Below are 24,604 nucleotides of genomic sequence, written 5' to 3'. Positions count from 1 at the left end.
CAGATTTTAGTTTCTAGACACTGTTTTCTAATAAAGGATCCAGGGCTCCTGAGAGAAGTGGCTAGTTCCAGGGCTGGGGCAAGGAGCATAGAAAGTGAGCCTGGAAGATCTTCGTGTGCCAGAAAGCAAGAACGTATTCAAAGAATCATGGGGACATGTCAGAAAGACACAGAAGCCAGCTTGAGGGGGTTCCTTCCCATTATTTGAATCTGGGATACAGTGAACATTAAACTTAAAATGATAGAAAGAAATTATAATCTGCTGAATAAAATAGGAAATTATAAGCCTATACTAATAGTGAGAAAGGAATACATTGAAATTTTGACGAGAAATGGGATTTTACGTAGCCTCAAAATGGCTCTCTGCAAATTTCCAAAACACTTGTTAATTACCTAGGAGAAAACAGTAACCTTACAGTGGAGAACCAGGCAGACACCACCTTAAAGAGAGCAAGCGTCATCTTCACTGGAAAAGGAACAACTGATAGGATACAATGAAACACAATTTCATGTGTGCGATCCTCCCACCAAGGATGTACGTATAACCTGAATCGGGTCATGAGGCAACATACAAGTCTCAACTGAAGGCTATTCTACAAGACACTGGCCTGTGACCTTCAAAGTGTGAAAGTCATAGAGGTCAGGAAAAGACTGGAAAACTGTTCTCAATTGAAAGAGACTAAACAACCATGGCAGTTAAGTGCGACGGGTGATTCTGATTTGAATCCTTCTGCTCTAAGGACATTGTTGGGACAATTGATGAAATTTGAACAGACTCCAAGAATTAGAAGATGGGAATGTAGCAAGGTAAATTTTTTGATTTGATGGTTATAGAATATACAGGAGACCAGCTTTGTGGGAAATATTACCAAAGGAACACTCTCAAGTGTTTTTAGTCTCAGGACCCCTTTATACTCTTAAAAACTATTGAGCACCCCAAAGAGCTTTTTTTAAATATCGATACAGCTGTCATTGTTTGTTGTGTTAGAAATTCAAACTAATTTTTAAAAATATTTAGTTCATATAAAAATAGTAGCACTGACTCATTCTATGGCAACATTATACACACACATACATATATATATATTTATTTTATTTATTTTTTTTTGTCTTTTTAGGGCTGCACCTGCGGCCTATGGAGGTTCCCAGGCTAGGGGTCTAATCGGAGCTGTAGCTGCCGGCCTGCGTCAGAGCCACAGCAACGCCAGATCCGAGCCATGTCTGCAACGTACACTGTACACTGCAGTTCACGGCAACGCCGGATCCTTAGCCCACTGATCGAGGCCAGGGATCAAACCTGCAACCTCTCGGTTCCTAGTCAGATTTGTTTCCGCTGCACCATGACAGGAACCCCAACATGATATATTTTATAAGAAAAATAACTGTGTATTCTGAAACAAAACAAGATTCAGCGAGAAGATGGCATTATTTTACATTTTGGCAAATCTCTTTAATATCTGGCATAGAAGATAGTTGCATTTGCAGATCTGATACTGCATTCAGTTTCCCAAGATATTTTGGTTGAAGTATAGGAAGAAAGTCTGATTTTACAGATATGTAATTGGAAAAGAGAAAATAATTTTATTTAGTAGCCTCTTCAGCTAAGTGTGGATGTTTTTCTTTGATACTACATCAAAACTCCTTAAGTGGAGTTTTCTTGAAAGTTAGATGCAGTATGGAGTCTGAAAATGTATTAATGAATTTTTTATACAATTACCTTTTTTTTTTTTTTTCTTTTAACAGCCGCACCCGTGGCATTTGGAAGTTCCAGGGCTAGGAGTCGGAACTGCAGCTTAGGCCTATGCCATAGCCACAGCAATGACAACACCAGATCTGAGCTGCCATCTGTGACCTATGCCGCAGCTTGAAGCCACACCAGATCCTTAACCCACTAAGAGAGGCAAGGGATCGAACCCGCATCCTTACAGACTATGTCATGTTCTTAACCTGCTGAGCTACAATGGGAACTCCTCATACAATTACCTGAACATCCATTTGTCTACCTCATATTTTGAATCGATTTTTCGGTCCAGCATATGAATTGGTCATTGGAAAATATTGGTTCTTGAGTTTTGCAGATCTTAACACATGTTGACACAGTACCAGAAACATTACAATTATTTATATTTCCCCTAATCTTATCAGAAAAATCTTTTCCTTCAGGCTCATAATGGTAGATACAGATTTTCCAAAATCCTAATTTTCACCTAAAATCTCAAATTTTATCATGGACAACAACTACTGTTGCTTTTTTTTTCTTGAAGTGACAGTCTCACTTCATTCATTTTTTAGGATTTGTCTGCCAAATTTGAATAAGCATAATTTTTCTGTCAGCTGTTCTTTGAAGTAAAATGATGCTCCATTAAGAAAAGGGGGGGGGGGGCGCTCATTCAGCTGACGAATTAGTTGCACATGCTTTTTCTCAAGAAGGCCATTGTATTAGGTACACAGAAAAAGTGCTTCATGCATTTTGTCACACAGAACATTAAAAAGAGGAGTTCCTGTCGGGGTTCAGCAGTAACGAACCCGACTATGAGGATGCAGGTTCAATCCCTGGCCCCACTCAGTGGGCTAAGGATTTGCCATTGCTGTGAGCTGTGCTGTAGGTCGCAGATGCTGCTCGGATCTGGTGTTGCTGTGGTCTCTGGTGTAGGCTGGAGCTGGAGCTCCAGTTCGACCCCTGGCCTGGGAACTTCCATATGCTGCGGGTGTGGCCCTAAAAAGACAAAAAGGAAAAGAAAAAAAAGAGAGAACATTAAAAAGACATGTACACAAGGGTAGAGATTTAATAAAATTAATTCTTTTACTTCATCAGGAGACATTCTTAAAGGAAAAGGACATTTTTTCTTTTTTACTGCCATTATGTGAAGAATACAGGGACTTTTAATATAGTTGGGTGCTACTACTTTGCTTCCTGTTACAATTCTAGCAGTTCTACCCACCGTTGCTTTTGTATCATTGGTGCAGTTGTCCCCACACTAAGAAGCCAAATCATGTCTTAGTACTTTTGACTCTCAGGAACCCTCAGGGTCCTGGACTGCAGTTTGAGAGCTGCTGCACTGAAGTCTTAATGGGTGATGGTGTCTTCTTAGTAAAGGAATGAAATATAGTTCAGGAGAAAGAGTTAGTTCCTTGTACAACATTTGCAACTTTTCTTGAGATTATTTTAAAAATTAAAAAAACCATAAGTAAATGATGATCTTTTACATGATGAAAACTGAAATTTACGAGCATAATCATTTGCAAGTTTCAGCAGGATACCACTAAATTCTTGGGCCGATTAGGTGACATGATGTCATTTAGTAGACTTTTTGGCATCTAATTGATTTTCAGTAATTGATAACTACAATAGTTATTTCTTCTGTTTAGTTGGTAGAATGTCAACTGCAACCTATGCATTTTACATGGTACCTCTCAGTTCTTTTGGCCATCCTCGAGTCAGGATGATTTGTGTCAGGTTCTTATCCTTAGTTCCAAGAGTATTGGAGGAAACTTTGGAGTTTCCATTGTGGCTCGGTGGTAATAAACCCGAGTGGTATCCATGAAGATGTGGGTTTGATCCCTGGCCTCACTCAGTGGGTTAAGGATCTGGCGTTGCCATGAGCTGTGGTGTAGGTCGCAGACACGACTTGGATCCTGCATTGCTGTGGCTGTGGCATTGGCTGGCAGCTGTAGCTCTGATTTGACCTGGGAACCTCCATATGCTGCACATGTGGCCCTAAAAAGCAAAACAAACAAACAAACCAAAAAAACCCCCCAAAAACCAAAACAGTATTGGAGGAAGCTCTAAATCAAGCACTTTTGCTTTTTACTTTGGTATAATGTGTGAAAACTGGATCCTTAACCCACTGATCGAGGTCAGGGATCGAACCTGTATCCTCATGGATGCCAGACAGATTTGTTTCTGCTGAGCCATGATGGGAACTTCTCTTTTAACATTTTAAAAGAGGTGTGTGTGTTGAACAGAAAAATGGTTCTACTCATGGCAAAATGTTGAACTATATTGATCTTTAAATCATGAATTGCCATTAAATAAATACTCATTTCAATACTGATATTTTGAATCTATGGTAACTTTTTTCAAAAGTTCCTAGTTTTATTTTGTCTTTAAAGAAATAAAAGTGACTGTTAAGCTTCCCTTTTTTTTAAATACCAAAGTGAGAGACCCAGATCACGAAAAGAATACTTTTCCTTGTGGCAAGATTTCACAAAGCCAGAGTGGAATCTTGTAAGAACAAAGTGACAGGTTGAATATAAAAAGAGGTCATTTTTTTAAAAAAAGTAACGTAATCAGCATTTTTAGAAGAAAGGTACTGTGAGATGTTTGACCTCTAATTAATTCTAGCTATCGTTCTCTTTGTAAGAAGAAAGGAGAAATATTATGGAAAGTTGGGTTCCAAAAATATCACTTTTGATTTTCAACTTGATTTTTAGTTCATGGTTTTCCTGCGTGGAAAATTGGTCAACTGTGGCCCGGATCTTATTGGTAGTATCCCTGGACCTCTGTATCCACAGGTTCCGTATCGTGGATTCAACCAGCCACAGCATCATGTATTGACTGGTTGAATCCGTAGATACAGAGGGCTGACCACGGACTTGAGCCTCTGTGGATCCTCTCTGGGTACCAAGAGAAGGGCTACAACTTCATTTCTCAAGCCAACAAAGAGAAGTAAGCCACCTCTAGAAAAAGTTTCTTGGAGTTCCTGCTGTGGTGCAGCAGGTTAAGGATCTGGCATTGCCACACCTATGGCCTAGGTTACAGAGTTGGCTTGGTTTCTACCCCTGGCTTGGGAACTTCCATATGCCGCAGGGGTGGCCAAAAAAGAAAAAAAAAGAAAAAAGTTGCTTTACTAAAAAACAAACAAAAAACCCCAGAGAAGCATTTTATGTGATTTTAAAAATTCTGAGACATCATCATAGGCATGGTTTCGTACGCGAAACCAGCAAAGACTGTTTCAGCTAAGATATGACAGTTCATAAACTAGGCAGAGCAAATGGATAAGAACCATGAGTCCTCTCTCTCCCTAACTCAGACTCTAACTCCAACATCTCCCGTTTCCCCTGCCGCCCATTACTTTTGCTCACAGGCTCTGTGTCCTCTCCTCCACCCCAGCATTTGCTTCCTAAACACAAATGTGCTCAAGTCACTTCCCAGCCTGAGAACCTCTGCCACGTACTCGTAACACACAGGACGACTTGTCAGCCTGTTACAGGGCTGCCTTCACAGGTTTATATCCTGTGCGTCTGCCCAAGGCCCCTTGGTTTAATGCTCTGCTGTCGCCATCTTGCAATTCTTCATATTTGAACCAGGGGCCCTGCATTTCTGTTTTGCACTGGGCCCCCAAGCATTATGTAGCTGCTCCTGCTTGTTGTCTTGGTGCATACAGCCCCTACTAGTGTCCTTCTATAGATCTTTTTTTCTACTTCCCCCTGTGTACCACCTGCTCTGTCCATGTGCTGTTTCTTTTCCCCACTCTCTTCCTTTGCCTGCTTCTGCTTCTCTGCCCAGCCCGTTCCTACTCAAGGACGCAACACCAATGTTACCTCCTATTTAAAACCCCATTCTGCAAGAAGAAGGATTGCTTTCTCTTTGTACGTTTTGTTTCTATTTATCAGCACATCGGTTGGGTTCTTCACCAAACCATGACCTGTTTGAGGGTATCTGCTGTTATCTTCTAGGTAAAATCTGACATGTGGACACTACTCAGTGTGTGCTTCTTGAATTTAATCAGTCCAAATGTGTTTATTGAGCTCCTATCATGTACCAGGTACTCTTGGGCTCTGGGTGTATAATGGTAAAGAAAAAAAACGGACATGGCCCCTGCCTGATGATTTAGGGAATGAGATGCTTTGCATTGACTCCATGAGTGATACAAGTAATAAATAAATCTTTTTGTTTTTTTTTTTGTTTTTTTTTTTAGGGCGGCACCTGTGGCATATGATGGTTCCCAGGCTAGAGGTGGAATTGGAGCTGTAGCTGCCGGCCACAGCCACAGCCACAGCAACGCCGGATCCTTTACCCACTGATCCAGGCCTGGGATCAAACCCGCATCCTCATGGATACTGGTCAGGTTTGTTACCACTAAGCCACGATGGAAACTCCACAGATTGAATCTGACAAATTTAAATTTAAGAAGCTAAGCTTGTTAGGCACTGAGTATAGTACTATTTCCCCAACATTCTCTCTTCTCCCCCTGTTTATCTCTTTTCAGGACTGGGGAGAGGCCGAGTAGTCCCAGGACTGAGATATCTTAAACCTTCGTCTCTGGGCCCCTGAGCTGGGGTCCTGGAATACGTCATTCATGAGAGTGGGTGGTTTCTAATATCTCTAAAATGTTTCTGCTCCCATGTGGACTACAGTCCAAATCACGCAGGACACATGCAAGACCGGGGTTTTTTCTCAGTTTCCTTAATGCTTTAAAATGCCTAATAAGTACCTTACGTTGTTATGGCTCACAACGGCATCTCTTATCAGCGTGTAGTTTTATTTCTATAGAGAGGAGTTCAAGACGTATTGCGAAGATGATTTCGCTAAATCAGCTGGGTTGGCCTAGATATATTTATTCACTCAACAAACATTTGGGTGACCTCTGCTATATGCCAGACATTGTGCTAGGTGCTGGGAGTACAAAGATAACGAAGAATGTGTTTGTTAGGACGTAGAGACTCTTTGCATAATATATTACGGGAAGTGCTTTATGGGGTTAGGTAGAAATCATCCAGGAGCACTTTCGAGAGAAAGTTAAGTAGCTTTACCTTGGAGGTAATGGGAAATCATGAAAATTCAGTCAACAGAGGTGGTGACACAACTTGAATCTTAAATGATGATATATTTCTAATATGGAAAAGATGAGGAAGGATGAATGTAACAGGAATTACTTTTCTTTCTTTTTTTCTTTTTCTTTTTTTTTTGTCTTTTTAGCGCCGCATTCATGGCAAATGGAGGTTCCCAGGCTAGTGGTCGAATCGGAGCTGTAGCCTCTGGCCTACACCACAGCCACAGCAACGCCAGATCTGAGCCACATCCTGGCCTACACCACAGCTCATGGCGACGCCGGAGCCTTAACCCACTGAGGGAGGCCAGGGATCGAACCTGTGTCCTCATGGACACTGGCCAGATTTGTTTCTGCTGAGGCACAACAGGAACTCCAGGAATTTCATAAATAGTACCTGAAACTTAGGGAGAAAGGCAGATTGTTTATTTAGAGCAGATGTGGAGACAAAGAAGAATCAATATACTGTTTTGGGTTGTTATTAATAGAAAAATTATAACTAATACATGTGTTTCTGTGGATTAGACTTCTTTTCTAGCATTCTCAGACCTAATATCCCCAGATACCCAGTGGGGAAAATGAGGAAGGTCTTTCCAAGACTTAGGAAATTATTCTTAGAGAAAAACTGTTAGATTTGAAAGATGTCAATTTGTTGAACAAAATGAAAAGTGACATCTAGACCTCACAGTGAATGAAACATAAGGCTCTTATGAATATGTTCAGGACCTTTCTAGGTTTGAACCTAAACTCATGTTAGTTTTAATACCGAGAGGTGTTTTAGCAGCATCTTGACCCTACCGTAGGGGTGAAGTTCCTTCTCTGTCAATTCCTGACCTGACCTTGACCACATTCAGGCTGCTTTCAATGAAAATCAGTTGTGTGAGAGCAAGAGTAGGGCATTCATGCTTGGAAGTGACGGACTGACTCAAGGCAGTGAGGACACCCACTGCTATAACTCTGTATTTATGAATAATACTTGCTTTCTGTTATTCCACCATTGTTATTCCGCCATTGGGGTTATATGGTTCGGTGGAATAATAGATAAAAGGGGATGAATAGAATTAGCCCAGGTATTTCTTAGCTTCATTGCCCACTTTTTAAGCCAGAACCGATTTTCTGCCCCCATTTCTAATGAGTTGACTGCCTTGAACAGATCACATCTGTCATCAAAGAGTCTTTTGCTTCTTAGTGTTTGGTTTTAGCCACTAGGTGAAGAGATAGTGGGCCCAGACTTTATCAGAATCATATCAGAATCAGATCAATCTGCAAAAAGGGAGGGGGCGCATGGTTGTATTTGACTACAGCTGGTAGCTAGGATGCTAGGCTATCCAATTTCAATCATTAAATGGTTTCAGTCAGTACAAATATTCAGTAGTATGGAGTGTCGTTGCATAATGGTGTGTCGTATTCTAATAATGGAGTTCTTTAGTTCTTTAATTATTTATTCTTTAATTTTTTTTTTTCTTTTTCTTTTTAGGGCTGCACACATGGCCTATGGAAGTTCCCAGGCTAGGGGTTGAATCAGAGCTGTAGCTGGCAGCCTACACCACAGCTCACAGCAACACCAGATACTTAACCCACTGAGTGAGGCCAGGGATCAAACCTGAATCCTCATGGATACTAGTCGGATTCGCTACTGCTAAGCCGCAGTGGGAACTCCCTGGTTCTTTAATTTCTTTAAGAATTTATATTTATTTATTTATTATTTGTCTTTTGGCTATTTCTTGGGCCGCTCCCGCGGCATATGGAGATTCCCAGGCTAGGGGTCTAATCGGAGCTGTAGCCACCGGCCTACGCCAGAGCCACAGCAACGCGGGATCCGAGCCACGTCTGCAATCTACACCCCAGCTCACGGCAACGCCGGATCATTAACCCACTGAGCAAGGGCAGGGACCGAACCCGCAACCTCATGGTTCCTAGTTGGATTTGTCAACCACTGCGCCACGACGGGACCTCCTAATTTCTTTAAGAATTTATAATGCTGGATTTTACTACGAGACACTGAATAAACAGAACGAGCCTGGAGGGAAAGCTACATTGTCATTCTTCATATATTTAATTGAAGTGTGGAATGTAAGCCCAGTGAAAACCAAGACTAGACAAGGAAGGATAATCAATAAACTTTTGAAAAAGAGTAATAGTAAAGGCACATTGCACCTCTAGAAATAGTGAAACATAAAGTTAGAACAATTAAAACTGGAACATTTTGAAAGAACAAGAAAATAGGAAATAGACTGTACTTTTGGAATCAGAACCTGGTTAGTAAAAGCTGTCCAATGGTTTTATTTTCACCTTAATCACTTATTGGATGTGGACATCTTGAGGGAGACATGCTCTTGGTTCAGACAACTCTCTGAGGCTGAGGCAGTTCCCTAAAGGGGCTGATATCTGAAAGCTGTCTCCTGATGATACCCCAGCAGCTGGGCCAACTAGGAGTTCCTTGAAGGGGCAATTGAGATGCTCATCTCTTTTCAGTGCAGCCTTCAAATTCACTTGTTTGTGTATCGCTATCCCACACACACTTGTAGGGTATTGATTTTAATTTAGCACAGCTCCTGTCCTAGAGGAAACATCTCATGGAAGCTGTCATCTCAAGGGCCTTTGTGGTGAGCAAGGATCGGAGTATTCAAAAGTATGTCTCTGAAGGGTTTGGTAAAGTTCTTACTCTTCCCCAGCAGTGGGCAGTTGCTGAGTTGTGGACTGATGGTCTTATGAAGAGCCTTGGGTAGGGGAGGTGGTGAAGGTGAAAATGGAGTCTGTGTTATGAGTATGTGGTCCCCACTTTTGTTCCAGGTGCTTCTTACATCTTTGTACTGATGTTTAACATTGAGGATTCTTGTTCATCTGTGTTGGCTTCTTTTGGCAGGGTCAGAGGAGGGCCGATGGGCTCTGGGAAGGGAGAAGATGCCTGGATTTATTTTCCCAGTTCCCGAGGAAGCCAGCTATTGCCCACCTCAGCCTTTTAGAACATCCAGCATAATCTCTTCCAATTGCCTTAGCCCAGAGAGAGGCATCTCCTGTCTTCTTCTTACCTATTTTTGACTCGCCCACCTTGGTGGTAGTGGTGGGCGCAGTTCATGAAGTCCAGTTCATATTAGCCTTTCCCAGAATATTTCCCATAATCCTGTGGAAAGAAAATGTGAGGGAACTCTGCTGGATTCTCCTGGGGAAGTTTTCTTCACTATGAAAGGGACATATTACAAGCTGGATTTCTGCCTCTGAACATTGGTGCATGGATGCTTGAAATGGGAGTGGCCCTCTTGAAGCCAAGAGAGGAGCCAGCCTAGGGGAATAAGAGAGGAGGGAAGAAAGGCCCTGGAGCCTCGGTGACATTGTTGAGCCACTGACTAAAACAGATCCAAGCCCTTATCTTCACAAAGTGTCATTCTAGTGGGAGCAGTTGACAGACAACAAACACATGCATGATTAAAATACATAGTGGTAAGTGTGATGGAATGAAATAAAGCAAGAAAGGGGAACAAGGAGAGCTGGGAAGGAGTGGTTACATTTTTTGAAAGGTGATCAGTGAAGTCTTCTCTCAGATGGTGACATTTGCTTGAAGACTCAGCAAAGACAAAGGATGCGGAAGAGCATTCCAGGGAGAGGGTACAGTAAGTGCCAAAGCCTTGAGTGTATCTGGAGAACATTCTGTATTTTAAGAACTGCTAGGACTCCTGGGAGCAACTGGACATAAGTAGGTAGAGGTGTGTTCAGTATCAGGCTGTTGCTGAAGACTTTGGTTCTTACTGTAAGTGAGATGGAATCCTCTGGAGATTTGTAAGGAGGGGGTGACAGGATCCGACTTAATGTTAAAAGGAAAAAAAAAAAACCAACAAAAACTCTTGTTAACTGGAATAGAACATGATTCAGGGTAATTTAGGTATAAGTTCAGATTTTTAAATTTATCTTGAAAAACGTGCATCAGAAGCCATTCTACTTATCCTAATGTGAAGACAGGAGAAAGAGCTTACTGAAGGGTTCTTCTTCAGTAATGTTCTTTCCAAAAGGATCTCTGAAATTTTTTTTAGCCACGTATCTATATAACACTGTGCCATATAAGTACATTCACCAAATCCTGTGAGATCTAAAAGTAAATTTGATTCAGTAGTTGTGAAGTAGCTTTTATTGCTAGAGAGAAATTTTCCTAAATGTCAGTATGCTCGTGTGGAAACAGACTTTGCTTTTCTCAAATAAATAGATGCATTTTATCTTATTTTATCCTTGGAATAAGGTTTAACATTTAATAAAAGTTATCCTTCAGTCTTTTGATTTTGGTCTTTTTTCTTGTGAATTGGTGACTCTAATAAAGAAAGGCAGAGCTCTTCACTTACTTGTGGTGAATTCCGTAGGACATGTTGGACCATGACAGCGCTGTGTCTGGCTGGCCATTACGTGAACACATAAAATAACTCATTTATATGGGAGTGGTAGGTATACCTTTAACACCAGAGAAGGTATTTTCCAAGTCAGTTATTATCCTCTCTAGTTTATTCAAGGATTCTTATCTAGAGTTGATACTTTTCATTGAGTCCAACTGAGAATCAAATCTCTTGTGAACCAGCTCTTTAGTTTTAGACATAAGTCCTTTTAGATCAGGAATGGAAACCTCCTGTGTGAGTTAATGCTGCATATTCTAGGATGAGCCAGGATTGACTTCGAATGAAGAAGATGTTATTTTTGAAGCTGGATTTTTAAATTAATTCCTTTGCATTCTCATCAAGTTCCAAAGAATAAGCATCCTTAGCCAAGGGAACTTCACTAAGTGAAGGGAGAGTAGGGTTCGCTGAGGAGAGAGAGACTTTCTGAAGTGCCTCCTGGATGCCCGCACATGGTAGTGTTGATGGTGCTAAAGGTAGTATTTTGATACCTTCCTGCTGACAGCCCTCAGGTGAATATTATCACCCTCGTTTTCACAGGAGGATGCGGAGGTCCAGAAAGGATACATGACTTGCTCAAAGTCATTTAGCAAATAAGTGTGGAAGTGACACTGGTACCCATATTTGGGTGACCTCGCAGTCCATGCCGTCTTCTCAAAGCGTCTCCCTAGTGAAGACAGAAGTCAGCATGACACGTTCCTGCAGATGAGTTTGGGTTCTCTAGGGTCTCATTTCTTTTTCTCTTTCTTTCTTTTTCTTTTTCTTTTTTTTTTTGGCTTTTTAGGGCCGCACCCACATCATACGAAGGTTCCCAGGCTTAGGGGTCGAATTGAAGCTACAGCTGCCCACTTAACACTACAGCCACAGCCACACCAGATCCAAGCCACATCTATGACCTACACTACAGGTCACGCAAGGCCGGATCCATAACCCGCTGAAGGAGGCCAGGAATTGAATCTGCGTCTTCATGGATCCTAGTCAGATTTGTTTCCTCTGAGTCATGGTGGGAACCACCTCCAGGGTCTCATTTCTGGATCTGTGGTTTCCCTTAGCTCTGTTTGGACCCGAATAGCCCTGTATGAAGTAGAACACTGAGGTCTTTCTTGTGTCACTTTGTAACTCTGTTACTGCGCATTTTGTGTGGCTTTTTTCAATGTAGTGACTATTCACTGTTAACCAAGCTGCTAAATTCCAATATGATCATATTCATTTTATTTCTATTTTAATAAGATGGATTTTTTTGTTTTAATAGATCACTCTTCAAAATTTTTGATGACATAGACTTCTTGAAATTATGAAGTATCAGTTTGCAATTAAAAGTCACAAAACCAGTGATATTTAAAGAGTATAGAACATTATGGTATGAACCATGTTTTATTATTTGTACCTAATGGTTTAAAAAGTAGTCATTATTGATTTATAGGAGAACTGATTAAGACACATTCAGCCAGCTCTGATAACATTGAAATTTTTATTGCAGGACTCTTGTGTTGACTCTGGATCACCTCTTAAATGGTCTCATGATTGCTTAAAATTACCCTGGGCTACATTTCTTTTTTGGTTTTGGCCATGCCTGCAGCATGTGGACATTCCTGGGCTAGGGATCGGGCCCACGCCACTACAATGACAACGCTGGATCCTTAACCTGCTGTGCCGCAAGAGAACTCTCTAGTCTAAATTTCATATCAAACTGGGGAGAAAAAGTGTTTGAAAGGATAATATCATTGAATGCTTTCATCCGAGTTACTATCTATTAATTTTTCCTCTCTCCATTTTTTTTTTCTCCTAGGTGAAAAATTCAAAGTGGAAACAAAGACCATTGCTGTTGACTTTACATCAGAAGATATTTATGATAAAATTAAAGCAAGCTTGGCAGGTCTTAATATTGGTGTTTTAGGTTTGTATCTTTGTCACATTTATAGATGTTTCTCACATTTATTGACAGACTGTTTTCTTTTTGGATGTTAGATGTTCAGTTGGTGAAATGACTAGTGAGAAGAAAATTGTCTTGTTAATGCAATTGATCATTAGATGATCATTAGATGATATAAATCTGCACACGTTGGAATCTGTTTGGGGTTGTATCTTAATGACGATTCTACAATTTGGGTTGTTATGTTAGAGTGTAAGAAAAATCTAGACATTATATTTATGGCTGTCCCATATAAACTGAGGATGAGAGACACCCAAGGCGAACTAGAGCAAGATGACCAATGCTGGGCACATGTGGCTACTGAACACTTAAAATGTAGCTAGCCTGAATGGAAATCTATTATAGTTGTAAAATACATGCTTGACTTGAAGGCTTAGTATGAGAAAAAGGATACAAAATATTTCAAAGAATTTTATGTGAATTAATGGTAAGGTGATACTATTTTGGATATAGTGGGCTAAAATAAAGGACATCATGGAGTTCCCTTGTGGTGCAGCAGGTTAAGGCCCTGTTGTCACTGCAGTGGCTCGGGTCACTGCTGTGGCACGGGTTTGATCCCTAGCCTGGGAATGTCCATGTGCTGTGGGGACAGCCAGGAAAAAAAAAGACATTATGCAAATTAGTTTATTTTCTTTCTTTCTTTCTTTTTTTTTTTGCTTTAAAAAAATGTGGCTACTAGAAAGATGAAAATTACGTGTGTGGCTTGCATTATATTTGTGGGGGCAGTGCTGAACTTGTGCAAAAAATTATTCCTCCTTCACGCTCTACTTTCCAGGCAGCCTTTGATGACAGAGAGCTCTCTCCTTAGCTTTCTCTTTCCCTTCTCTCCATTCTCCTTGGATCATGTCCAGTGTCCTCTCTTCAGTGGGATTACCACTCAGAGATGACTTACCTCCAAACTCTAGTGCAGAGCTCTGTTAAAATGTAGACCCGTATGTCCAGCTGTCATCTTAACAACCCCACACTCGGACATCCTAGAGGCACGCCAAACTTGAATGATCCTCATTCCCAAAAAAGGCTCCTTCTCCAGCATGCCCCATCTTAGTCGATGGCACTATCGATAAAGATGCTCAAGCCAAAAACCTGAACGTCATTAAGAGGTCCACCTTCTCCTAAGGTGGACCCAACTGCAGTTTCACACAGTTGCACTTTCACACACGTAAAGTCCTGCTGCCTCCACTCCCTCAATATTTCTGGACTCATGCTTTTTCCTACCCCACGGGCTAGGCCAGGTCACCATTATCTCACCCCGTATCGATTCCCTCTTCCCTTCGAATGTGCTTATTACACCCTGCCCTTCCCTTCTCAACACTTATCCCACAGGTAAGTATTTTTGCTCAGGGCTCTCTTTCCTATTAGAACATTATATGACCTAAAGTCAGGTGCTTTTTTGTTCATTGGTGTAGTTCCCGTTCACTGACTGATGAATGAATGAAGAGGGTTTAAACTGCTGACTCACAGGTAGCAACTTACTAAGGAGCTGGACGATGAAAACAGTGGTTCCCTTAGCATAGGTGGCCCAGGAAAAGCTCAATCCTTATGTCTAATCATCAGTGCCTATGTACTGACACAAGTCCTAGGATTCTAGAAGTGGGGAAAACGTGCTTGGGTACCATGTACACTGTACCCTTATCTGCAGCAGATCTATCTGTTGTGCCTAAACTCACCCTGCAGACTTTCTCTACTGGGTCCGGAAAGAACAGCTGAAGAGTGCCTTTTATAGCCCTCGAGCCCTGCAGCGACCTGATGCCAACATCTTCCATCTTCAGCAGCACAGTCTCAGAGTAGTTCTCGTTTCAAAGTTACCCAATGAAAAGCAGCTGAAATTTATCCAAAGCTAAGAACTGTGGTGATTAACTGAACTACTTCTGAGAGAAGGTTATTCTCCAAGAACAGAAGTTCAAGATATGTCTCCTCTCGTTAGGGTTCCTGGATCCATCTCCTTGCTTAAGCCCGCCTTCACTTCCCAGTCCATTGCTAGTTTGAAAGGGGTTTGGAGTGAACCATAGCAGCGTCTATCCTCACCAGTAAGTGAGAGCTGCTTCTGATGTGGAAGTTCAAAAAGTCAAGAACTTTATGGATTTGGAAGTTTAAAAAGTCAAGAATTTTATGGATGTTAGTGGTGCGTAACCTTAAGCTGAAGGAAGAAGAGCTTGGGGAAGATTCCAGGCATATTAGAGAAGAGCCCAAGGCAAAACAGACCTGAGTGTTCATTCCTCTTTTGCTGCTGGTTTTCCCGTAAGTGTGGGAGTAGCTGCAGGTGTAGGTGGGGCATGGGGGTGTGTGATAGGGACCAGGCAGGAGCTGAAAAATAGCAGGTCAAAGCCAGGGTTCACCTCAGGCCCAAGAGTACTGCGTAAGCCTCTATGTGGTTACTTTTTAAAAATTGCTGTATCAAGAAATTATATGAGATCATTCTTTTATGGTGTGTGGAAGAAAGGGGTCTTGACTAAAGAAATGTTAGGAAACATTTTTTTAAGTATTTTCTCTTTATTATTCCTCTTTTTTTTTTTTTTTTATCTTTTTGCTATTTCTTAGGCCGTTCCTGCAGCATATGGAAGTTCCCAGGCTAGGGGTCGAATCGGAGCTGTAGTCTCCGGCCTACGCCAGAGCCACAGCAACGCGGGATCCGAGCCGCGTCTGCAACCTATAACACAGCTCATGGCAACGCCGGATCGTTAACCCACTGAGCAGGGGCAGGGACGGAACCCACAACCTCATGGTTCCTAGTCGGATTCGTTAACCACTGCGCCACGACGGGAACTCCTGTTGTTCCTCCTTTTAAAGTCCAATAAAGAAAACAATGGCAGTTAGCAGGTTCACAGCAACCTGCAGTGGGATAAGGAGATTTGGTAAAGAAGTGACATTTTTCTAGAAGAAAACTGGAAGAGAACCAGATGCTCTTTGTCTTTCTAGAAATGACTCAGAATCCTGGGTAACTTTTTGAAGGCTGTTTTTGTTTGTGTGTTTGTTTAAGATCTGGTGAATCTTTCATAACACGGTCCAATACTGCCACATCTCAGCAAAAGCATCAGTTTTTGGTAATAAGAATAAGGCATCTGAAATGTAACACAAAGGAGTAGTAGACACGGAAAAAACAGACAGTGGCGAAGTCCCAGGTGTGGTGCTCAGTCTCTGTGTGAACTTAGGCCAGTCGCTTATCTCTCTGAGCCAGGCCTTCTCTTCTGGATGACAGCTCCTCCAAGGGGTCAAAAATTGGTTCAGGGGTGTGGTGTGAGATCCTATCCTTTTTATGTTTAAAGCACAGATAGACATACAGCAGGGAAACAAGATAGGCAGTGTATCTGTGGTTTTACAATTTCATGGGAGGGAGGATCAGGGGAAAATAATACCCAAAAAGGCTCCTTGTGCAGGAAGGGGTAATACTGAACAAAAGGCTAAGAAACACCTTTCTAAGCTTTCATTTCCTCAGCTGTGAAAACAGGTAGTAGGAGTTCCCACTGTGGCTCAGTGGATTAAAATCTCAACATAGTGTCCACGAGGATGCAGGTTTGATCCCTGGCCTTGCTGAGCGGGTCAAGGATCCATCCGACCTTGCCCCAGTCTGTGGCATGTGTAGGTTGCAGATGCCGCTCAGATCTGGCGTTGCTGTGGCTATGGTGTAGGCCAGCAGTTGCAGCTCCAGTTCGACCCCTAGCCTGGGAACATCCAATAAAAAATGGGTCAGTATCACCCACCGTAAAGGATTGTTATGCTATAACTGTATCTGGGAGTTCCTGCTGTGGTACAAGGGGTTAAGAATCTGGCTGCAGTGGCTCGGGAGAGGTGTCGGTTCAATACCTGACCTGGCTCAGTGGATTGTAGGATCAGGCACTGCCGTAGCTGTGGTGTAGGTCACAGCCGAGGCTTGGATTTAGTCCTGGCCTGGGAACTTCTGAAATATGCCGTGAGTACAGCCATTAAAAACCACCACCACCACCACAGCAATATCTAAATATATACAGAGAAAATGAGAGACTGGAAATAAAGCAGACGGGGGAAATATGGTTTCCACCAGGGACAATTTTGCAATGTCTGGCAGTGTCCAGACGCGTTTCTGGTTGTCACTAATTGGGGGGAGAGGGGGGAGGAAGTGCATCCAGCCCCGAGTGGGTAAAGGCGAGGGACACTGCGAAACATCCTACAGTGAGGAGGACAGACTCCCACAGCCAAGAGTCGTCGCTCTGAAATCGCAACAGTGCTGAGGCTGAGAAACCCTTCTTGAAGCTGGTCTCCGATTAAACAGTGCTGATGGAGTACTTGCGGAGAAACGCACGCACAGACAACTTTTTTTTTTTTTTTTGTCTTTTTGCTATTTCGTGGGCAGCTCTCGCGGCATATGGAGGTTCCCAGGCTAGGGGTCGAATCGGAGCTGTAGCCACAGGCCTACGCCAGAGCCACAGCAACGTGGGATCCGAGCCAGGTCTGCAACCTACACCACAGCTCACGGCAACGCCGGATCCTTAACCCACTGAGCAAGGGCAGGGACCGAACCCGAAACCTCATGGTTCCTAGTCGGATTCCTTAACCACTGCGCCACGACGGGAACTCCACAACTTAATTTTTGATGTCTGGGTCGGTTACAGGTCAATAATAAAAATGATCACAGCTCATGTTTACATAATCCTTTAACGTTTATAGCAGCACTTTTACATACATTTTACTGTTCACTGGCTATACATTTCCTTTTCTTCCGAATCTACTGGAAGACAGAACTGTCTCCTTAATCACAAGCTTGGTATAATTATTATTGACATTATTAGCAGATACCACGTACTTGCATTGTGATTTTAATTTGTCAAGATTTTATTTATTATTTATTTATTTTGATTTTTAGGGCCGCACCCGCGGCATATGGAAGTTCCTAGGCTAGGGGTCGTATCAGAGCCACACGGGCTCTGATCTGTGTCTGCAACCTACACCACAGCTCATGGCAATGCCGGATCCTTAACCCACTGAGCAAGGCCAGGGATCAAACCTGCAACGTCGTGGTTCCCAGTCAGGTTTGTTTCCACTGTGCCACAATGGGAACTCCTATGTTTTCTTTTTTGATTATTTGGGCCTACAGCCCCCTCACTTAACTTCCCTCTCTCCTCCCCACCGAGATCCCACATATCCCCAACCTTTGTTAATAAGAGGAAAACAGCCTATTTCTTCTCCTTCCTCCCATGCTCAATGTCAGTCTCACCTTTATAACAATCCTTAAAATAACCGATGTGTACCCTGATTTCTAGCAAGATGGACCAAGCAATCCATATTAAGTCATAGGAAGGATTTTTTTTTTTAACCAAGTGTTAATGAAACCAGTAAAGATAAAAAGGAATATGAATTATCCCCAAGGTCATTCCATTGTTTGAATAGCATTAGCCACCAAAGCATAGGCAGTGCTTAATAAAGAACATTAGTATTTTCAGAATTACAAAGAAAAATGCTGAAGTGCTTTGTCATGAAAGAACCATGGGGTTTTCAATAAGATAAGCAGGAAGAAAATGGCCATGAGTTGTGTGAATTTGTACTGAAAGGTCACCGTAACTCAATAAGACTATACGTGCGTAAGGTTGAGCCAATGGACTGTTAACTCTGTTGTGTAAAGCAAGCAAGCATCTGCTGTCTTCTCACAGGCAAATGCCTGGAACCACAGATTTGAGAAAGCTTCAAACCCTGTTGAGGGAAAATGACAGCAGTCCTGCTTTTAGTAAGCACACAATCATGACTGCTATAATGCGTACTTGATTCCTCAGGAGAGACTCATGTGGGTTCCAAATTGGTTTGGGGACTTCATACAATACATTACAGGAGGTGTCGTTTAGCAAGTCGCGAGAAGTAGCCTGGGATTTTCTGTGCCACAGAAAATACTTTTATCAAATTCTGCTATGTGACTTTTTTAACTTTTAAAAACTGGCATTCTTGCCGTTCCCTGGGGGCTCAGCAGGGTAGGATCTGGCGTTGTCACTGCAGTAGCTCTGGCTGCTGTTGTGGCACAGGTTTGATCACTGGCCCAGGAACGCCTGTATGCCAAGGGTGTGGCCAAGATTTTTTTTTTTTTAAGTGGCATTCTTTATTCTAGAATCAAAAATAGAAAGGTCCTCCTGGAGAAAGATGGTTACTTAATTAGCGATTCATTAAAAAAAAATCAACTATAGGGTTATTCAGGCTTTTACTGCATCCTGGACCAAGAAGATCCCCGTGCCAAATGCTGTGAAGTTCTTCTCCACCCACATTGTCATTTTTTATGTAAGTGTATTCAAGAGAATCAGTTGGTACAGGGTGACTTGTGATGGCTTAGTTCTTCAGGCCTATTTATTACCAATCACCTTTTTTTCTATCTGTACACACTGCCCATAATTTTATTAAGAAGCAGCATTTAAATAACAATATGTAGAGATAACAAAAGTCGGCTGATTGCAAAGAATCATTGATTGCAAAAGCTGGAATGGACCTTTATTATTCTCTTTTTTTTTTCCTATGCCCTTCATAAATGAATACTTGCTCCATTAATGTATTGGGTGAGTTATTTTTTAATTAGTATCCTTCCCTTCTCAGCTGAATGAGAAAATATCTCAATTATTTTTGCCCAGGCAACCTTATGGATGGGAAATAGTTGGAAAGCATTTGTGTTCTGTTTTTCTTCCCTGCAGCCCAATATTTCCCAGAATGTTCTGGGGTAGAGAATAGTCAAGTGTTGGAAATAAATATCTTAAAATATAGTTTGAGCGGAGATGAATAGTTCAGATCAGTCAACTCTATGTCGGTTTATACTTAATTTTCTAAGCTTCTTAACAAAAGACTCAAGAGTATTATTAGTTACTTGGGGGAAGGAGCATTTAGCTTCAAAACAGCAAACTCCCAGATCATTAATTTGGTTGAGATCCAGAGATGGCTTCCTTCTAGTTGAGTCCGCAAGTGTCAAAGGAAGAGGAAATAGATGGAGGCCTAGGAGAGGGAGCCATAGGGCTGCAGGAACTGGGTTGAGGAAGACTTTTCCAGGAGCCCTGGGGAGGGAGAAAACTTGAGCACACTGGGAAGTTAGGTGACTTTCCAGTCCTAACTGATGAAGGAGTTTACAAGCAGAAGAGTCTTGCTTCTTCTTCAGAGGTTTAAACATATATAAAGCTACAGATTATCTTCTTGGCATTCTCAAGAATGTTACTAATTAGAAATTAGTTTAAATCACCTTCTTTTGAAACATAAATATCTCTGAAAGAGCAATGACGTCTTCATTTACATCTTATTGGGATTCGTGCTTTCAGTTTATTACCTGTCTACGTGCTGGATCAGTCCCCTGAGGAAGTGGTTATTTTAGTTGATGAAAGACATGGAGAAATCACTTTGAAATGGAGAATATTATTCTAAGTACACCGGAAGGGTTTCTAGGAGCATGGTAGGGTGATAGTTTGCAGAGTGTGTGGAGTTGATTATGACAGGATATGAGATGCGTGCCTTCTACGGGGTTAGGATACTTGCAAAATTTCCCTTTTATAATGCAATCGAATTCTGTCCCTCACCACTCAGAGTTAGTGTAGACTCCACAAGTTCAAGGACACAGTCCCCAATAAGACCGCCCTCATATCAGACACCAGCTGCAAGTATAGGGGTCCCCAGGCCACCTGCACTTGTGACCAACTGGCTACAAATTTGGGGGTTCCCATGACTACTTAGGCTGGGATAATTTGCTCTGTGTAAAATTACAGTTTTATTAGGAAGGATACAAATCAAGACCAGCCAGATGAAGAGACACAACGGACAAGGTCTGAGAGGGTTTCAAACTCAGAGCTTCTCTGCCCTCTTCTTGTGGAGTCAGGACTCATCACCCTTTCTGCACATCTGTGTGTTTACCAACCAGAAAGCTCCACTGAACTCAGTGTCCAGAGTTTTTACTGGGGTTTCCTATGCAATGTGATGAATCAAATCATTAGCCAAATGATTCAGCTCAATTTCTAGCCCCCTCCCTCTTCCAGAGGTTGGGCTGGCTCAAAGCCCCAGCTCTGGTCACACAGTTGGTCTTCCTGCTGACCAGCCCTTATCCTGATATGTCTTGTGAGCATAAACTCAGGTGTGTGCCAGAGGCCTGCCCTGAATAACAAAGACGTTTGCATGACCCTTGAAATTCCCAGAGTTTAGAACCTCTGCAGGGATCTAGGACAAAGGCCAGGCAAATTCTTTGTTATACGGCCCTTTTCTTTCCTATTTGTTGATTGGTTCCTTCCATCAGTCATCCACTATTCATTCAACAAGTAAGATTCCAGAGATATAAAGCCGTAAATGTAACTGATAATTGTTTTTGCTATTATGCAAGACAGACACTGAACAGGTCGCTGGGAGCGTGTTGGGAGCGTAATTAGAGGTTATGCTACTGAGAAGGTGAAAAGTGTCCGAGATGATCCTTCTGGGAAAGTAATGTTTAAGTTGAGACCTGAAGGCTGATGAACGCTGGGAGAAGAGAGGTTTCCAGATAGAAGAAATAGGAAGTACCAAAGCCCTGAGGTGAATGTGCTTTGCAGGTTGGAGGCACTGACCAAAGATCTGTAAATCGAGAGCCTGGACTGCAAAGGGGACAGTGACTAGAGTCTGAGGATGAAGCAGCGCCACATCGCAAAAGGCTTAGAAAACCGGGTTGATACAGGTTGGATTTGACTGGAAGGACAATAGACACTGTAGAGCTTTAAGCAGTAAATTGATATCAGACCAGAATTTTAGAGAGTGCGTTCAGGCCCCCAAGTGGAAGAGGCAAGAATTGGTACAGGAGCCCAGTAAGGCCGTATCAGCAATGAAATATAAAATGAGGATGGCTTATATTAGGATAATGGCAGTAGGAATGGGTAGAAATGAATTGACGAGAGTGATGTGTAGGAAACAGAAACAGGACTAATTTGTGATGAGGTCTTGTCTGACAGAGGGAGTGAAGTGTAGTCATAGGAGTTTGTTTTTAATTACTATTGCCAAGATTCATGAAGGGTTTTTTATGTGCCAGGCCATGCCATGCTAGTGAATCTCATTTAATCTTCAACAGTCCAACAAGACAGACATGAATATTTCTATGCCCATTTTACAGACAAGAAACAGACTGACAGTGGTGAAATGCACTATTCAGGATTATACAGTTACTAATTAGCAACTTCCACATCAACTTGAGCAACTGGGTGCTATCTGCCTACGACAAGAGACCCTGGACCAGGAGCAGTTCTGTAGAGAAAAAAATGAGAATTTCCTTAGGCGATATGTGAAACACGAGAGAGCTTTGAGCAATCCAAGAAGAGATTCAAGTAGGCAGAGGGATCTGGCATAAGTCCCCTCTTTGTGTTGATGAAGCCGGAGCCTGGTATAGCCAATCACGGGGAGCAGAATAGGTATGTGGAATTTTTTTGTTGGTGTTTAATATACTAGGAGACTCATCAGGAACATTATTAGACTAAGTATAGGGCTTTATAGTTCCATTCGATGCATTGAATGAGATTGGATTTCTAAAGTGAGAATAAGACTGAATTCCAATGTATTTCCTTTTACTTGAAAACCACTCATGGTCTTAATTATAGCAAAACCTTTACCTTAAAACTGGGTAATTAGCTGTGGTTTCAGAAATGTAAGTGGAACCATCATTCATGGAATTGATACCTCTTTCTGCTGTTTGCTGATGTTTAACCACCAACCTCCTGCCCTGCTTCTTTCCTCATCCTCTCTTCCAATGTTGCGTATGGCAGATCTTACATGGTTTTGTAATGAGCATCACGTAGCAGTTTATAATTAAACAGTGGAAATGAAAGGTTCTGTTGTGTTGCTTCTGACTCAATCTTAATTTTTCAATTTCTGAGTAAAAGTGCTGCAAATTTAAAGCCTTGTAAACTCTCTTTTATTTAGAAATTGCTACTCACAAGTGTATGAAAACTGTAAAGTTTGCAAAATGTTTTACTTGGTGTTCCAAATATCATCTGTCAGAGTAGGAACATGTGCTAGCTACAGCAATATGTTAAATAAGGCAAGGAAGGAATTTTCTTTGCATCACTTTCCAAACTCCGCAGACTGTAAGATCAGATCTACTCGACTGAAGAGAGTAGGGGAGCAATTAGGATAAATTCAATCGGTAGAAACCATTATTCTGGTGAACTGTTGCCTAGAAAACTCTTTCCGAAGGGTCTCTCCACTTCGATGCTGGACCCATACAATAAAAGCAGAGACCTTGGCTGTCCTGCTGCCACCTCAGTACCTACCTTTCAGTAGTGTTGAGTGCAAAATAGGAGTTCAGTGAATCCTTGTTAAATAAATGACCTTGCAACAATGACAACTCTTTCTCCTCCATTTATTAACATAGTAGTGTGTTCTAGACATTGGGGTAAAGATTTTATGCCCATCATCTCCTCCTTTAATTCTGAAATGGATGTTCCCATTTTGTATATAAAGGTGATGAGGAAACTGAGGCTTATTGGGGTGAAATCACTCCCCCTTGTTAGGATTTGGTCATAGTAGAATAGGACTGAGCCCCAGGGTCTATTGGACTGCAAGATCCATCCCCTTCTAGTTGAAAAGCTTAAGAGAGGAGAGGTTTCTCCCCACTTGTGGTATTAATTAGGTCTACATTTAAAATTTGTAGTGTATTTGGAAATATAGTGAGGTGGCAGCGTTTTTTAAATTCGTTTTTATTAATAAACTCTAACAGGCTTCCCTTTTCTCTAGTCTTAGCTTTGGATGCTTGCACTGCATCAGTGTATCTAACTACCAATGTGAACAAAATGTAAACGTAATGTTTTCTACTTCGATATGATGGGAAAGAAGTGGAGGACCCTTGGCTTATTTGATATCTTTATTAGGAAGCCCAATGTATTGTTAAACCACCTTAATTTCTTATCTGGTTAATTTGGGAAAGGCAGCAGGTTGAAGGTGGTCTGTCTTTACTATCGTGTTTGTTCAAATGGACTTTTATTCTCTAGTAATTTATTGTTATTTGCTCCTCCCTCATGCCCAACCCAGATACCAAGAATCTAATTTCCTAATGACATCATTATCTCTATAGCAGCTGGTTTTGATAAAGGAGTCTTAAGTCTATAAGGTCAGAGGCAGCAGCAAATGAATTTAGAAGAAACAAATCTTGTGGGTGTTCTCATCATTTTTTTTTTTTAATAGTGTGAGATGTGGAAATGATTTTAAAACAGGAGCACGATGTAATTTAGAATCTTTATGTAACATTCAGAAATACGCTGGATTTTCTGAATTTGAAACTACTACCCTTATCGGTATTGGTGCTTTTGAAACTTCGGGATGGTGGGCGTGGAGAGCAGCCCTGCCCATGGTGAACTGACCTTTTGTCTCTTCGAGGATCCCGCCACCTCCTTTTCTTTCCATGGACCTTGTCCTTGTCCTTGTCCTTGGTCTGTCTCCACCTCTCTTCTCTGCCTCATCTGTTCTCTTGAGCTCTTCCCAACCTTAGAACGCCATTGAGAAGGTGATGGGAAAGATTTTGTATCTGTTCATGGTCCTGTGGTGATTACTGGGGTAGAGGCTGGAATTCTGAGATTACGTGGACCACCTTCA

General features: G+C 41.8%; 1 protein-coding gene across 1 annotated transcript in view; it reads left to right on the top strand.

Annotated features, from left to right (window-relative positions):
• HSD17B12 (hydroxysteroid 17-beta dehydrogenase 12) overlaps nucleotides 1-24,604 on the top strand; it is a 147,289-nt gene that overhangs the window by 79,362 nt on the left and 43,323 nt on the right. Inside the window, exon 4 of the mRNA XM_047775945.1 lies at nucleotides 12,938-13,045. Within this exon, the coding sequence (XP_047631901.1) occupies nucleotides 12,938-13,045 (108 nt within the window). The remainder of the gene's footprint in view (nucleotides 1-12,937; nucleotides 13,046-24,604) is intronic.

The sequence above is a fragment of the Phacochoerus africanus genome, chromosome 4, assembly GCF_016906955.1.
Source record: "Phacochoerus africanus isolate WHEZ1 chromosome 4, ROS_Pafr_v1, whole genome shotgun sequence".
NCBI lineage: Eukaryota > Metazoa > Chordata > Mammalia > Artiodactyla > Suidae > Phacochoerus > Phacochoerus africanus.
Note: the sequence above shows the minus strand (reverse complement) of the source record. Positions and strands in the feature narration are given on the sequence as shown.